Below are 18,721 nucleotides of genomic sequence, written 5' to 3' on the forward strand. Positions count from 1 at the left end.
TTCATTGTTCAAAAGTAGGGAAAAAGAAGGGTAATTGGTTTTATAATTACTAAAGGATATGAATCTAATACGAAGTAGTAGAATTACAAAAGTAGGAAAATAAACATGGTAATGGATATCAAATAAGATAATAGGATCGATACAAAAATTTCCAATCAAACATCACCTAAATGTGGAAGGTAACACAAAAGATTAACTTGGAGAGGTGACAGCTAGGGTATCAGAGTTGTTAGTGATGCTTATAGCATCTATATCAATAGATATTATGGGGTTTTTTCAGACTTAAAAAACTTAGTGATGGTTTATAACAAATGTGGGAGGATGTTTTATTGGAAGTTTTTATGCCTGCAAGAGAAGGTTTATAGTGGGACCCATTTAAATTTAATTAACTTTTAAAAATTTTGCAGCAGAGCAATCAGTGTGCGTCAGGCACACTGATGCGCCCAGCTGGGCGTGTGGCGCTTGAATACATTATTTTTTAAAAAATTTTCTATCTGTTTTTTCGTTTTTGTTTTTGTTTTTTTTGTTTTTTTTTTTTTTGCGCAGAGTGTCACCTCCTTTTTTTTTTTTTGTTTCTTTTTTCTTTATTTGTTGTCCACCATTCTCTCTCCCTAATGGCACATAAAGAATTGTGCAAAGTATTAAACCATAAGGATGCTCTTAGGGTCATCATTATACTGTACATCATTAAAAATGAATTTTCATTATACTAAAAATCAACATTTATCATTGATACACATTACAATGTAGATAAATGCAAAAACTTGTGTGAGACCGTCTCACCGTGAGACGGGTCAGGTCAGGTCGGGTCAAGATGTAAATGTAACACTTATATGCACAAATGTGATACTTATATGCTCAAATGTAATACTAATCAGGAATAAAAATTTTGTTACTTATAAGAGTAAATGAAATACTTTTAAGGGAAAAAATACAATACTTTTACATTTTAATTTAAAAGTATTACATTTTTCCTCAAAAGTATTATATTTTCCCTTATAAGTAAGGAAAACTTGTTAACATTACTTATTATGGAAAATGTAATACTTTTTATCTTATAAGTAACAAAAATTGTATTCCTGATTAGTATTATATTTGAGCATATAAGTATGACATTTGCACATATAAGTGTGACATTTGCATGGTGTTTCGACCCGACCCGACCCGACCCGTCACACGAATAAGGATCCGTGAGACGATCTCACACAAGTGTGACCCTGAAATAAAAATAAGGAAGAAAAATAAAATAAACTAAAAGTTCATTGGTTGTCTATGCATTCAATATAAAATAAACTAAAAGTTCATTGGTTGTCTATGCATTCAATATGGAACTTTAATATATATGCTCGTGTGTGTGTGTGTGTGTGTGTATAATACTAATCATATGAGAACCACTACCCCAAGTTAGAACTTGTGATTAAATTCAAACCATTAATCTGCAAGATCTGATGGATGGAAAATCTAATAAAAAATGAACGGGGTCATTTTCATAAATATTATAAATTTTTAAAATGAGCGGGTTCATTTTCATAAATATTACAAAGTTTTGTTTATTTTCAATCGTTAGATTTACTAGATCAATATTTTGGATTTGTCCATAGGTTGTCATCTGATTATGGACATATATATATATATATATATATATATATATATATATATATATATATATATATATATATATGAGTTCTAGTGCAGAAACTTGCTCAGGTGTGACGATGCGGTTAGATTTGAGCCGTTGATCAAATCTAGATCAACGGCTCAAATCATTAAAAAAAAATTTAAAAAAAACATGCGTATAACAACTAGTACTCAATCTTATACGCAATTCTACACTCAATCCTGTACTCAATTCTATACTCTTTCTGGTGTTACTTTCTTTCACCCTTCCTTCAACAACTGACGCACCTTAAGCATACAAATTACGCACCTTAAGCATACAAATCACGCACCTTAAGAGAAAAACCATGCACTTAAAGAAGTAAATCCATGCACCTAAAGCTTTAACCGACGCACTTAAGTTCTCACAGCTGACGCACCTTAAGCACACAAACCGCGCACCTAAAGAAGGAACATGACGCACCTTAAACACAAGACCTACGCACCTTAAGCACAAACCCTACGCACTTTAAGTTTGACCCATATGAAAAATGACTAAATTGCCACCGCATTTTTTTTAAATGTTATTAATCTTAGACGTTGATTTTGGACTCTCCTCTCACCGCACAACCGCACCTGTGAAGATCAATCGCACGCGAACTGAATTTTATATATATATATATATATATATATATATATATATATATATATATATATATATATATATATATNTATATATAAATTCTCGTGCGATTGGGTGTCTTCCGTGCACTTGTGCAGTTAAATACGAGCCATTGATTTTGCTTAAATCAACGTCCAAGATTACCAAAATTTTAATATAAAAAAAACGGTGGCAATTTGATAATTTTTGCATCTAGATCAAATTTAAGGTGCGTTGTTTTTTTTTTTAAGGTGCGTGATTTTTGTAGTTAAAATGTGTGGTTTTTGTATTTAAGGTACGTGGGGTTTGCGCTTAAAGTATGTGGGTTGTGTACTTAAAGACTTTTGTACTTAAGGTGCGTAATTTTTGTGCATAAGGTGCGTGATTGTTTTACTTAAAATGTGAGATTTTTTTTTTAAGGTGAGTAATTGTTGATTCCAGTTCCAATTTCAATTTTAATTCCATTGTTTAGACCAAACACCCCTTACTTTCACATATAATTCACGCGATCGCTTACAACCAATCGAAACATCATACTACATAAACCATTAGAATAGTGCCTATTGAGTACTATTTTTTATTTGACCTTAAACCCTTAGATCTTAATTCACCATCCGTGAATGCATCTAGCTAGAGATTTTCATTTGATTATTTTTTAACTGAATTAATCAAAATCAGAATTTGAATTTGATAAAAATCGGTCAACGAATCAAAAAATGATATACCTTATTAATATCTTAAATTAAAAGTCCTAAACTCAATCTAGGATATCGGGCAAGTAAGTTGATGGAGCCATGGCTCTAGGCTCTAGCCAGGCCCAATGAAAATTGGGCCGAAGGAAAGAAAAAGAAGCGCAGCTGGATCGTTATACCGTGGACCAGGGTCCACAATAATCGTTATACCTGCACCACTGTGCACATAGCAATGTGCACCACGTACGTAAACCCTGCACCACGGTGCACATAGCAATGTGCACCACGTACGTAAAACGACGTTATTTTGGTGTTAGTGGACGCGGACGCGAACGACATTAGTGAATTCATTATCTATAATACAAATAATCATTATCTAGAATACACAGAACGTTTGCATAGAATACACAGAATGTTTGCCCATAATACACAGAATATTGACACAAAATACACAGATGTTAATGGACGCGGACGCGAATGACTCCAGGAAATTCATTATCTATAATACACATAATCATTATATAGAATACACAGAACGTTTGCCTAGAATACACAGAATGTTTGCCCAGAATACACAGAATATTGACACAAAATACACAGAACTCATCCTCCTAACATTCGAATGCACAAACACATCACAACATGTGTTACTAACATTAATACACATAACAGTTGCCTAGAATACACAGAACGATTGCCTAGAATACACAGAATGATTGCTTGGAATACACAAAATACTAACATAAATACAAAGACCGGCCGAAACGGGAAACGTAATTTCCAAAAAAACGGATGATTAGTTTACAATGCTCAAAACGACGTCGTTTAGGTACGTGGTGCACATTGCTATGTGCACCGTGGTGCACAGTATAATTTGCCGGTCCACAAGGCATTGTGAACCCTGATCCGAAACGGTGCCATAACTTTAAACTAAAATATAACTGTAATTTGAACAACAATAAAAACAGTGACGAAGAAGCAAGAAAAAAATACACACAAGTCCATCAGATCACAAAAACACACACGACAAAAGGTGAATATTTAAACAACATTGTGAAATTTGAAAAAATAGAATATAAGAGATAATACTTGGGCTTATATTCTATGTATCCTAACATTCGAATGCACAAACACATCACAACCTGTGTTACTAACATGAATACACAGAACAGTTGCCTAGAATACACAGAATATTGACACAAAATACATAGAATTCATCCTTCTAACATTTGAATGCACAAACACATCACAACATGTGTTACTAACATGAATACACAGAAAGGTTGCCTAAAATGCACAGAACGGTTGTCTAGAATACACAAAATATTGAAACAAAATAGAATACATAGAATATTGACACAAAATACACAGAATCTCATCCTCCAAACATTTTGGTACAGGGTGCACAATGGTCCACGATATAAATTGCTTACTAAGACTGAAATCGATCTCTAACTTACAAGTGCACAATTATACCTTACTCCGGCTATGGCAAATTATGCTATGCACTCGGGTCTACCGTGCAAGGTGGACCCGGGTTTATATTCACAATTTTAGAACTCTATGTTCACAATTTTAGAACTCTATATTCACAATTTTAGAACTCTATATTCACAATTTTAGATCTCAATATACAAAATTACATCTTTCAAAAAAAAATATACAAAATTACATTACTTAATATTCACAATTTTGTTATATAGATTCAAAAGTTGTGTTATATTGTTGGATATAGAGTTATGAAATTGTGAACATAGAGTTCTAAAATTGTGAAAAGTAGAATGATGGTGATGTTCAATTTTGGAAAGAGAACAACATTTTGAAACAAACTAAAAAGGAAAGTAAGACAGGTAAAATAAGACAGATGGAGTATTTCAAAAAGTTGAATCCCCAACTTCAAGGACCTCCCGCACCCCGACCCGACAAAGAACTTGAAATGATGTAAATCATAATAACTCAGCTGAATACATAGGCTAAGGCCCTGTTTGGTAAATGGCTGTTAGTTGATTCTGTTAGCTGATTGGGTTAGAAGGTATAATTAATTGATAATATTAGCTTATTGTAGAAAAGTGTTTTGTAAATTAGCTGTTAGTTGATAATTGTTTGATATAATTTCTTTTCTCAAAAGGCTAATTGAAAAGGTTGCTTTGAGTAGCCTTTTGAAATTTAGTATTTTGGAGTTACAAAAAGCTTATTAAACAAACATTTATATTGATTTTTTAACCAAGTCAAACAACTTATAATAGTCAAATAGGTCAAAATTGGCTGATAGGCTAATTATTTACCAAACAGGGTCTAAATCTTTATTTATTGCGTACTAAGAGGCTCTCACTTTGAAAAGTTTCTCCCACACTGCCGCTGATGTAACTCGATCTCAAGTCATTATTACTAAATTTCACCCTATGACTAACAGAGTTATCCATGTAGATAGCTGGCTCTTTAATTGTGCCATCAATATAACCATCAAAATCCAGCCCCACAAGTGTAGAATGAATTTGACGTCTCCAAACCAACATTATTATGACTCATTAATACAAGAATTAGAGTTTGTTTAAAAATACCAAACCAACATAATTCTATTACTGACCAAATTAAGTTGCTTAATCAGTTAATTGAAGTAAATTTAGTTAATTAGACTGTCATAGATGAATGGTTTACCATTTCATTGATCGTTGATGTAAACGTTTTATGTTATTAATTAATGGAATAGCTACGTTTACCTAAAAAAAAAAAAAAAAAAAAAAAAAAAAAAAAAAAAGACTTTCATAGATGAACCTTGCCAACCAAAGAACCCTTGGACTTTTGAGGGATTCTCGTACTTGAAACCAATTTCATTTAAAGAAATGACTTATGTTAGATATATTGCTCTGGTAAGAATAAGGATAAAGAGAATAAAAACTGAAGAGTTAATACTACAAATGGTTCTCTGACTATTGGGGTAGTACTCCTTTTAATTCTTGATTTTCAATTCGACCACAAATGGTCCTCTGACTTTCATTTTTTACCACAGATAGTCCTCAATTAAAATTTCTGTTAAATAGGTGTTAAATCTAGGGGTATTATCGTCAAATTGATATATATAATGGTCATAAAATAAAAATGTTTAGAATTTTTCACCAATAAGAATAATTGAAACAATTAACAAATATAAAACACCTAAATAAAAAGATAATACACCTTATATCTCGTAATTATGTGTACAAAATGAAGATTTAATATTAGAGTTATATGTTTTAATTTAACCAATAGATTAAAATGAAATTTTTTTTTTTTCAAAAACCTTGCTTCCATCATTTTCATAGTTGTTCATACATGACCAATTAATAGTTTTCACTCTTCATTAATCGATCAAACATTTTGTTTGAGACATAATTGAAGGCCGCCACCGTTGAATTAATATAATTAATCAATTACAAATTGCGAACATTAATCTTGAATTTTTATTTAATCTGTTCATTTATATAATTTGTCACGTCCATTTTGTTTTTATATTTATTAACTTAATGTTTATTAATGTTTGAAATTAATTATGTTGTCATATAATTATAAAAAAGAAGTAATCATAATAATATTAATCAATTTGACGATNAAAAAAAAAAAAAAAAAAAAAAAAAAAAAAAAAAGACTTTCATAGATGAACCTTGCCAACCAAAGAACCCTTGGACTTTTGAGGGATTCTCGTACTTGAAACCAATTTCATTTAAAGAAATGACTTATGTTAGATATATTGCTCTGGTAAGAATAAGGATAAAGAGAATAAAAACTGAAGAGTTAATACTACAAATGGTTCTCTGACTATTGGGGTAGTACTCCTTTTAATTCTTGATTTTCAATTCGACCACAAATGGTCCTCTGACTTTCATTTTTTACCACAGATAGTCCTCAATTAAAATTTCTGTTAAATAGGTGTTAAATCTAGGGGTATTATCGTCAAATTGATATATATAATGGTCATAAAATAAAAATGTTTAGAATTTTTCACCAATAAGAATAATTGAAACAATTAACAAATATAAAACACCTAAATAAAAAGATAATACACCTTATATCTCGTAATTATGTGTACAAAATGAAGATTTAATATTAGAGTTATATGTTTTAATTTAACCAATAGATTAAAATGAAATTTTTTTTTTTTCAAAAACCTTGCTTCCATCATTTTCATAGTTGTTCATACATGACCAATTAATAGTTTTCACTCTTCATTAATCGATCAAACATTTTGTTTGAGACATAATTGAAGGCCGCCACCGTTGAATTAATATAATTAATCAATTACAAATTGCGAACATTAATCTTGAATTTTTATTTAATCTGTTCATTTATATAATTTGTCACGTCCATTTTGTTTTTATATTTATTAACTTAATGTTTATTAATGTTTGAAATTAATTATGTTGTCATATAATTATAAAAAAGAAGTAATCATAATAATATTAATCAATTATAATTATAAAAAAGAAGTAATCATAATAATATTAATCAATTTTAATTATAAAAAAGAAGTAATCATAATAATATTAATCAATTTGAATTATAAAAAAGAAGTAATCATAATAATATTAATCAATTTGACGATATTAACCCTAGATTTAACACCTATTTAACAGAAATTTTAACAGAGGACTATTTGTGGTCAAAAATGAAAGTCAGATGACCATTTGTGGTCGAATTGAAAGTCCAGGACTAAAATGAGTACTAGCCCAATAGTCCGAGGACCATTTGTGGTATTAACTCAAAACTGAATGACACTTTCAAAGCATGAACTAGATTCACTTTTCTAAAAGTTTCTTATTAATCCTTTACCAAAGTAATAGGATAAATATATTAGATATTTTGAGATGCAATAAGAGTGTAACAATTGAATTTATTTGCTTAACAAATTCAATCACGAGAATAAATACAAGGAGATCAGAATAATACAAAGAAGTACTAAGGAAAATATTCGGAACACTATCTCCACATGACCGGCTTAAATCAAAGAGACCAATAGACCGCTCTCATTGATAGTCAAACTCATAATATTATGATTACTAAATCAACAATCTGTCCTGTCTAACTTGACAAAAGTTACCTATTAGAAAAACATTACTAACACAGTTTTCGATGGTAGTGCTATTCCAATCAAAAACATTTGTGTCAATGTAAGGTTACATTTATGCATCAACAATGGGCATTAAGGCATGGTCGTTAGGTGGTAAGGTTTTTTTTTTTTTTTCAAATTTGGTATTTTTTTTTATTTCATCTTTTTTATTTTCCACCACGGGAGTTTGATCCTATGACCACCCATTTAGAATAATAACAGAAGTGTCATAACACTACATAATAGTTGGCACGCATGGGTAAGTTGTTAGTGATAATTAGATGTGATATAAATATGCAATGGAAGTTCTCTCTACTCACTACTTTCTTTACTCAAAACACATACACCATTCCTAATTTCCAGTGATTTAATGATAGATTGATGATGATAAACCATCCGTTTTTTCCTAATTACTCCACAATCATGAAAGCTAGTACTAGGTTTTCACAAGTTCGGTGCAGAAAATAAGCCAAAGCTAACCCACTTAAGTAGTAAAAACAAACATACAATTCATAAAGCAAACGTGCCTGACCTCAAACTCCTAGTCTGCTATTCACAACCTGCTCTTAACATCGAGCTGCTCTGAGGAAGTTATCGAAGGGACTGGCCGGAGGTAGCCTAATAGCTAGCCATGGCTCTCTCGCCACCATTGCACCCTGCTGGACGGTTGAGTCTTCATCGATGGTCTGCACAAAAGTTGTTTTTGTAAATGCCGCAAGAATTATCATGTTAATAGCAAAGGCTGTCAAATCCATTCTAGGGAACGTGCCAAGAAATTTATAGAACCTAATTATAATGTCTGGTTTCTCAGATACAGTAGCAATCCGAGTGGAGTCTTCAACTTAACTTTCAATGTTTTTCTACCTTCAAAACTGGTCCTCCACATATACCCTAAGTGAGCGATTGGTTCACGTAATCTTGGATTACCTAGGTAATGTGAGTCTGGTAATGCTATATTACCTTCTGGTGGAATTGGATCCATCGAAAACTAGAAAATCCACTTTTCAGTGGATTATACATGTTATAATTTTTTTTTTTATTATAGTTACTAGATGCACTTACAAATTTACCAAAACATTTTTAAAAGTGAACCTTTTTTACACCTTTCATTTTCTATGTGGGCATTTATGTAATTGATGTAGTAATATAACCACCAACCAAACAAGTTAATATTACATTCCTACAACTTTAACCAAACACATCAGGTAATCTTATGCTCCCTTAATCTCACATAACCTTCCTCGAGGTAATCCTATTACCTAGGGTAATCGGAGATTCCGTGAACCAAACGACCCCATTTGCATGCGAGAGAATATAATATCAGATTAAATATGGAATGATTTTGAAAACATGGACTCGATCTGGAATTTACTACTTTAATCAGAGGGACCAAAAGAGAAATTAAATCCAGATTTATGAAATATGTTTGGAATCACGTTTCCCTGAAATACACAGGGTGCTAATGTTATTAATGTTATGCGGATGATCAAGAAAGAACATGAAATCAACCTTTGGTTAGACAATGGGTGAGTTTACCTTTTTGGCAGTCGACAGTCCATTTCCAGGAATGGCTGGAAGCAATACATCAGCAGCAGCTTTAGTATAATGGTTTTCGTGAGCCAACCAATTGGAAAGCTTCTTTCTGGTGTCTGTGCCTAGAGTTTCGCACTGGCTAGCCATGGCACCATAGGGAAGCGGTGAAGTGGAGACAAACGTTCCAGCTACTTGACCAGCTACCTCAAGAGCCTGAAAACAGCAGAATCATAAGGGCTGATTGTGGATCCAGGATTAATTAAATGCATATATACTCCATTCTATCATATTCAAATAAAAATAAGAGAGAAAATATGGGTTTATAAGGTCAGGGTTAGACTAGCTACTTGATTAGATTCAATCTTTTAGTGTGGTTTGGCAGTTAAGTGACCTTGGCCCAATCTTAGATTATAACATGGCATCAAAGCCCGGTTTGGTCCACTTTATGTTCAACCGGTTGCCTACCCATGGTATTGGTGGCCATGTGTATTGGATTCAATCTTATTATAACAAAAAATACAGCGTATCATGTCTGGAAAAAATTGACACAGAAGTATATGCTGACTTTGACGCACAACAGAAAAAAGTACGAGAGCTCACTGATTCCAGAAGCTGTCCGATATTGACAATACGCGACGAGGAAGGTGATGGAGATGTTGGCATGAAACGGGTCATGTCAGTAACTGAGGATTCACTAATTTTATCATCCTCTGCAGATGAGTTTGTAAGGAAATCCTGCAGCAAGAGTAGCAAGGAAACTCACTAAAACAGTATTTTCACTTTCTTCAAGCATTCTTGATCGACTTAATTACCCACAAAAAGGTTAAGAAACACATTGAGAACATTACCAGAAGCCTCAACTGAGTTGGCTAAAGATTATTCAAAAACATACCCCATCATACGAAGGAGACTCCCTGGAGTGTACGAGAACCTGGATATGATCCATGTCAACCATTGATTGTAGTCCGAACAAGAAAGTATCATCAGGAGTGAAGCCCTCTGACATCTGCTTAACTAGATCATCTGTCTCAAGCTAGGGTGCGAATATATTTTTTTTTTTTTAAAAAAAAAAATCAGTTGCTAATCCTTATTTTGGGAGGGGGTGGGGCGGGGGGTTTATCAACTAAAAATGTACCTGAGTAATTCTAGACAAGCTTTCAACTAAAGTACTCTGTATAGTTTCCAGGGATTGTATGGATTTGTTTCGTAATTCAGAGAGGAACTTGGCAGCTGTTTGATTATCAGAAGTAGAACCATATTCTCTCAAGTCTGCACGGGGCTTCATGTATACTTGATAGTCATCACCAACACCCAAAAAGGGATCAAGCTAATATGAACGTAATACAAATGAAATTAGTGACAGAACTGAAAGGTGAAGAATAAAGTAAGAGTGACAAAGTAAACAAACGGGTATAGATGGCTTTAAGAAAATTAAAACGAAATTGACAAGATCAGATAATGAAGGCAACCAGAAACAAACACTCACATTGCACTCCCTTAATGGTTTAAGTAAACTATTCAAGTCAGAAACTTGACACATTTTTGCCGCAAATGACAACATTGCAGTTGATGATACAAGAAGCAATCTCTGGTATGCTGGAGGCATGGACTCTGCAAAAAGGCAGGACCATATTTATTGCACATGACCATTTACTACATCAAAATATTGGTTCACTAGTAACATCAGACTCTCATACCATTAGGCTCTAATGCAATCTTCAGTAGTGATAAGGGAAGCTGGAAAAAGCGGACCACAAGATTATTTTCCGTATTCTGCAACAAGATCGGGAAATCATGAGATAATATCAATAATTGTGCACTGCATACATAGTGAATGCTCCATGGGAAAAAGACCAAACATACAATAACTGTTTATAGTTGTCATCTAGGTGTTGATTCTCTCTCTATGGATTTTTAAATGGTTTGAAATTTCTTGGCTTTGTCCACTCTCCTATACCACCACCATCCAAGAAATGATTGAAAGAAGCATTAAGTGAAGCACCACACATTTCTCTTATTCATTTCCAAGATGATTTGGCCTCACAAATAACAAGATCTAAATTTATTTTTTTTTTTTAAAAAAAAAAAAAAAACCCAAACAGCCAATCTATTAAAATCAAGTATCTAAATCCTTACCCTAAGCCGCAGGGAAATGAGTGTGAGGCAGAAAGATTGGGTTATAGCTTCAACATTTGCAGGCAAGTTATCTGACATGTTAGCTTGAAACCAGAAGGCAGATAGCAACTGGGTAATTTGATCCTCATTGAGCTTCAAAGTCGATGGATCCTGTACCAACGGGTGCAAATAAAACCACATAAATGTCTTTCTAGAAAGGCAAGGACATGCAACTAATATCGTATGCAAATGAACAGAGGATTCAATGATAGCAGAATAACCATACTTACTGTATCAGTTAAGCTAGCCGATGCAACTGTCCGGTCAATGATAGAATTCAGTTTGTGAAAATTTGGGGAATTCCTTTGGGCCCGCCCCTGCTTCCTTTCCTCCTCAATGTTGTCCTTCTCTTTAAAACCATCTTGAATGCTATAGTCATCCGTCAACTTAGTGGCATCTTTTTCTCTACGTAGCTTGTCTAGTAGAGCTGTAATTGAGGAAAATGTAGAAGCGCCACTCGAATTCCATCGCCTTGTATGACTAGGAGCCTCATGTCTCATATAGTTGGAAGATGTTACAAGTAAAACAGAAAAGATATGGTGCCCTCCAATACGTATTTCAACATCGGGGTGAAGCATCACTCTTAGAAGCTGAATAAAAAGCCCATCTGGGAACACCTATTTTAAGACAAATCACAAGAAAAAATAAAAAGTCAAAAAATTATTTGGTTTATCAAGTAAACAGAAAGAAGTATGACTCAGATTAAGTTCACAAATGTGTATTTGATTTCATTGCATTCAGCCATTCATCACCAATATTCTTGTACACATCTTGCTTTCAATTCCTAATGAAACCATAACACTGCACTGATATCACATTCAATGTTCAATAAATCATTTTTTAAATTAGAATTTTCCCACTCTTAAGCAACAATTATCAAATATGATTTTCACTTCAAAGCATAGTGGGATATAATATTCAGGCACATGACAGTTGTCCTGGAAAACAATAGAGTAGATATCAAGCTCTTAAGACATTTACTATAAATATTGTTAATCACTAAAGTACAAGTCATAAAGGAATTATAACATGACAGTGAAATTCAACAATAGAAAACCTATACTCAATTAGATACTCTAACAAGATTTCACTTCATAGCATAATGATAGGTTATCCAGACAAATAAACAGCCTAAGTTGGGTAAGAGCTACTCAAATACAGCCAAAAGCATTGAGTAGTAAAATATGCAGTGCAGGTATGGGTAGAAGCCATCTTTTTAAGAGATCCCAACAAGTAAAAAAAAAAAATTAGTAGCTTCTTATGGTCTTACCTGCTGAGAATTTGAAGACAAGGATGCTATTGAGATTGTGTGTGCAAGAATGATCAAGGACCCCATTGTTGCTCTGGCAACTACTTTATGAGATGGAAGCTTCTCCAATGTCATTGCCATCATATCAAACAATGGCCGTGCATCAAAAATCTATCATAAAAAATACAAGCATTAATAATAAGATAAATTCCCAATGAAAAGAATTTATTAATGTGAAAGTAGTTACCCCTTTGACAGTTTCAAGTAAGCATTCTTGGATGGAGGTTTGAAGTGTAAGATTTAAGTTTATCTCCTCCCCAGCCAAATCAACTGTTGCTTGAAGGCTTTTACGCAAGTGTCGGCACAAGTCACTGACAAAACCAATATCTGAAAATCCACCTCCCAATCGAATTTGACGAGCCAACGCAGTGGCAGTTTGGATGACAAATGACTTAATTTGAGAATCGCATGCCACATTTTTGTGGTCTAAATGTCTAACCACACCTGTTAGAATCAACTGGTGATTCCCTGAAATCAGAAAACAAGCATTTACATATCCTTTCATCATAAGACCTCACTTCATTGACCAAGTTGATCTTTTATAGTATAGTTTGTCCAAAATATCATTGCTTTGAGACCTACTTAGAGTTGGTGAATGACAATTTACAGTGAACTAAATACACAACCAATAGCTGACCTTGCACTAATGCATGAAAGGAACTCCCAAAATCAACTAGCTAATCCGCACGACTCAAGTGGAAACCTTAATCTCATAATGCAATTGTAACAGTAATATATAATTTGGCACATTAGAAGCCAAAATAATTCCATGATGAATGATCCAGCCTGGTGCATTGGGAAATATGATGAGAAATATGGATATTTATACTTTAGGTGCAAGTTACCTGAACTTTCCACAAAGTATGACATATCAGACAGAACCACAAATGCCAATCCATGCCGGGGAACCCAGTGTTTGTTGTTATCAAAGTGGATGAACATAGGATCTAAAACTCGGCGCATTGTTGTACTCTCCTTTGCCAGATCAGCCATCCTCTGAATACATATATGAGCCCATATTTTTGGCATCTCAATCTCTTCTCTGTAGTCAAAACATATGAAAGAAAATTAATTTCGTAAAAAGATGAGAATATTTTTAAATTGGATATAAATGCTAATTCCCTTTAAAGAGAGACCAACCTAGTTAATAGAGAGATATCCTTCTTCTCTGGCCGCTTTCTAATGAGATAGCCAGGTCTATTTTCATTCCCAACATCTCTTCCTTCAGATCTAATAACTTCATCCACCCAATTATGGTGAGCTTCCCCTCTTTCATCATCTTCATTATGGGCATCTGGCTCATAGTTATCTAAAGTAACATGTACAATCTGCAATAGTTCATAGAAAATTTTCAATGCAAAAAGTCTTCATAAACTTGAATAGCAAAATCTTTAGCTAAAATTATTGATTACACATTCTGGACTAGCTATATAAAAAGGGGGTATGGGGAGGGGGGGGGGTGAGAAAAGAAGTATTCATATCACTTTAGATCATTGAGGGAAATTCTGAAAAATTTTATGGCCAATCAAGAATCAATATTATGTCTGATCAAATAAAGTTAACTATACTTGTTATTGTTGTTAATGAATTGACATATACACACATGCATACACAACATCAGAGAGTACCCTAACCTCATCAAAATCAGCAAAAATATGAGAGAACTCAGCCATGAACCATACCTGCAAGGTGAAATCATGGATTCTGTCAGTTAATTGTTTAATTGAATAAAAAAATAAAAAAAAATAAAAAGAGAGAGAGGATTCACATGAGACTGGGAGCCAATTAAATATAATGGATAAGGAAACAAATAGGAGGACTAAATCAGCATGTAAGAAATGTAAACTCAGAAGTAGAACACCACAACCATGGCTGAAAGGCACCGCAAACTTGATGCCCTCAAGCAGCGCTTTTGATCTTCTTCACCAGTCTCCCGAGCTAGTGAACATACTTTCTGGACCAAGTTTTCTATATTGTATGTGTATGTTCCATCAACCTATTCATCATTCACATAAAAATAGTCAGTCAAAAATAAGTAATTCTACACAATGTGACAGGGAAGAAGAGAAAGAACAACATTCCACAAATATGTTCGTGTTTGGCTGATCAATATCACAAAACACTTCCACTATTTGAAACAAATGCCATTATTTGCTGCAAAGTGATCAAACTAATTGGACACAAACATCTCATCTTGGTTTCTAGCAATATGCATTAAACTATTAGGTCTCTGACACCAGTGGAATTGTGACAATAAGATTTAGAACAAAAGCAGATTTTTAAGTTGATAGCCATAATATGACTTACTGTGATTTTACTCATTTCCCCATAAATCATACTGTATCAAATTGATGAAATGAAATTTGAGCACAATATCTGGACCAGCACATGTTCCATGGTGAATTCTAACATGCAAACAGTTTCTTATATTCCACATAGAAACATATCAATCTTAAAGATGAAGTGCATCATGTTTTGAACATTATGATATACAGATAATTTTTCCACACAGTAACTTTCCATTTAAAATTTATCTGTCCTGATTAACAGTTTAACACAATGCTCAAGCAATTTTAAGATGGAGTGCATGCACACAAATCACCTGACTGTAGATAAACTTAGTAAAGGTCAGACAACCAATAGTCTTGACAGCATCAGTCTTTGCACAATCCAGCATTTCAACAACAACATTCAACAGATTAACAGCAAAACATGCCCTGAAATTGACATTCAAATATTTTATTTGTAGGAAGAGAATATCTACTCAATATGTTTCTTATTTTACTTTATTATACAAGGCTATTAGAAAACCAGGTATATGATAATGTTCCAGAATCATAAGTAACTTAAGTATAAAGCATTACACCAACTACTGGGAATACATTTCTAAGAATATGGGGCTCAAGTGATTCCAATGGAGTGTTTTAACTTGGAAAAGGCAGAAAGAGAAGTGAAGAAAATCAGAAATTCTTGCATACAATGATGGTGTGATTAAAGCAGTATATATAAAACCTACTAGGAAAGAACTAATTAGCTTAATTCTTCCCTTAAAAAATGGTAACTGAAATGTTTAATAGTAGCTGATTTATAGGAGATACTGAAAATCACCCTCAATAATAAATTCCTAACTTTGACCCCATATATATATATATATATATATATATATATATATATATATCCAAATAAAAGGAAAAGTTGATAGAAGTCCTATAACTTACATTTGCTCCTTACACATGCAAAGCAACTCATTGTAAACCTCTGCAATAACATTGACCAATTTGGTGTGTCCACTACGTAGCTCTTTGTAGCATCTCTCTTCAAGACACTTCGCAATCTGATAAATGTTCCAGAAACTAACAATATGAACAAAAAAGACACAGATAGTGCATAATTACAAGTAACCATCAACTTCTAAATTTCCTTAAATAGAGACAAGTCCATGGACCCAGCTATGATAAAGCTAGTACCTTTGGGATACGGAAGGGGTTTTTCGCAGCATATTCACATAATTTCATAATTTTCCTTCCATTTGCAGAGCCATCCTGCATTCAGTTAAAAATATTAAATTGAATATACTATCAGCTATGCATATACAAACAGATCATTGAAGCAACTGAGATTTTGAGGGAATCAACAACATTAAAGAGAAAAAAGCAATCTATCTTTATCCTTTATGACACTTCAACTTCTTTTTATACAACTACTTCAGTTTTATTTATAGAGTAACCAATATCAGTTGTTAAATTTCCATTAGATTGTTGTGTAGGGGGGAGTGTGAGGAGCTAATTTCAATATTGCTCAGTGTCAGGTGATTACATAAACTATAATTTCCAAACTCGTAACCTAGTTATACTCAAATGAGCCATCAACAAATATAGGCTAGTAGGCTATGTTAAACAAAAACATTAGCTCAATGCATCCAATTAATGTTTAGCAAATAATTTAGAGAATCAAACCCAAGGCATTAACACATAACAAATCAACTGTGCTCAAGAAAATCAACATAGTATACACTCACTGGGGATTTGGGGAAAATGTCAGCCAGCAACTTCTTGTATCGCTTAACAGGTTGTCGAGATCGGGACCTCAAAGCTGGGCAGCATATGCACATGCTCTCACATGCAGGGAATAACTTACGTGAAAGTAACCCCATTTTCCTTCATATTCCAGTAGCCAAGCAAAAATTGTGAGCATTATCAGATGTATAATTCAAGAACCCAAAACTGCTATACTAGTGTGCAAAATTTTGAATGTTGTGAATACATTTAAGGAATTACTTAAAACTCAACGGAGAAACTAAAGTGCAACTCAAAACACACACAAAAAAAAAAAACAAATTTAAAAAAATCAATTTCCAAGCACAAAACATTTGACTAGTTTAAGGGTAATGAACGCTCAGTCCACACATGCCGAACGCTATAACACTAAATATTTATTCAAGATTTGTATGAGGCGGTAGTTGTAAAACTATACTTCTGAAAAAGGAAATGGCAATAAAAAAATGGATAATTTACATCAAATGAGTGCATTGGTTTATTTTAACCCAACTATATTGGCAGCCTAATCCCTATTTAGTAATTTGGAGTACAAAGCAGCACCATAAGGTGCTGCAGAAACTCCCAATTATTCTAAATCAACTCAATAATCATTAAACATGCAATTAGAATGCGATGAACATTCCATTCGTGCACAATCAATGTCTCTCTAAGCTCACCAAGCTAAGTTAGTTATTAAGATGTTTTTTTCCCTCTTTTTAGCTCTTAAGATGGGTCTTTTCCTCTTTCGCTAATCATATCAAGAGATAAGATGGGGTTAGTAAATAATAACTCAATTTTTTTTAGGACAATTTAAGGGGGAAAAAAATCCCATTGGAGATAAGGAATCAACATTACCACCTCCCTACCTCAAAAATTTTCAAACAAACACGGTACTCTGAATTCTTACTTTCTAAACTACCACTAATCTAACAGAACTAAATCAAAACAAACATCCTTAAACACAGAGGGGAAAAAAGGGAACAGCTGAAAAAAGGTGAGGTGAAAGATGAAGAAGCAGAAATCAACAGTAACAACAAATGCATAAAATTAGCTGCGGAACTTCCGAGATTCAAGGAGAAACAAAGAAGAGAGCTTCATTCTGCAAAAATTAAACTAAAAAATAAAGGCATTTACCCTTGCAGAGATAGATCTGGGGAGCGAAAACTCCCACAGAAACAGCTCAGTCCTCCGGAAGAAGTGTTCAAGTTTGAGAAAGAAACGACAGTGGAAGGAGTGAAAAACAATCTGAGAATGGAAAGAGAGAGAAAGGGTGGTCGTGGATTTTGAGAAAGGAAATGCGAAGAAAAATATTTGAGTTCATTGAGGAAAGGAGATCACGTGATTGTCAGGTCAGTCGCTGCATACTTGCATTAAAGAGAGGGTTGCTCTTGTCTTTTTCTGTCACAAATTTCAAACACAGACTTCCATTTCCTAAGTGAGCATTATTTTATTTTAAAAAAAAAAAAAAAAGTGAGCATTATTTTTTGTTAAACGATCTGCGAATAAAATTGTTCATTTATTAACTCAAGAAATTTTGCTCAAGTCTAATTGTATGGACTTTTTTATGGTTCATTTTCCTTCTATTGTTCTTGCTTTGGACTTTGACTATTATTAATATATGAAGTTGATTTTAAA

The 18,721-nt window shown here is 33.3% G+C and overlaps 1 protein-coding gene across 1 annotated transcript; it reads right to left on the minus strand.

Annotated features, from left to right (window-relative positions):
- Nucleotides 1-8,327: 8,327 nt before the first annotated feature.
- On the minus strand, nucleotides 8,328-18,406 carry LOC116006680 (protein EFR3 homolog A). Its single transcript, XM_031247148.1, has 20 exons — nucleotides 18,221-18,406; nucleotides 17,068-17,206; nucleotides 16,517-16,591; nucleotides 16,268-16,383; nucleotides 15,652-15,766; nucleotides 14,917-15,045; nucleotides 14,684-14,731; nucleotides 14,190-14,377; nucleotides 13,895-14,091; nucleotides 13,237-13,517; nucleotides 13,011-13,160; nucleotides 11,971-12,357; nucleotides 11,702-11,851; nucleotides 11,263-11,338; nucleotides 11,052-11,176; nucleotides 10,701-10,892; nucleotides 10,458-10,598; nucleotides 10,166-10,300; nucleotides 9,569-9,778; nucleotides 8,328-8,718 (listed from the first exon to the last, which is right to left on the minus strand). Exons 2-20 carry the CDS (start codon nucleotides 17,200-17,202, stop codon nucleotides 8,599-8,601), a joined length of 2,970 nt encoding a protein of 989 aa, XP_031103008.1. The 5' UTR covers nucleotides 17,203-17,206; nucleotides 18,221-18,406; the 3' UTR covers nucleotides 8,328-8,598.
- Nucleotides 18,407-18,721: the final 315 nt, after the last annotated feature.

This window comes from Ipomoea triloba, chromosome 15 (assembly GCF_003576645.1).
Source record: "Ipomoea triloba cultivar NCNSP0323 chromosome 15, ASM357664v1".
Classification (NCBI taxonomy): domain Eukaryota; kingdom Viridiplantae; phylum Streptophyta; class Magnoliopsida; order Solanales; family Convolvulaceae; genus Ipomoea; species Ipomoea triloba.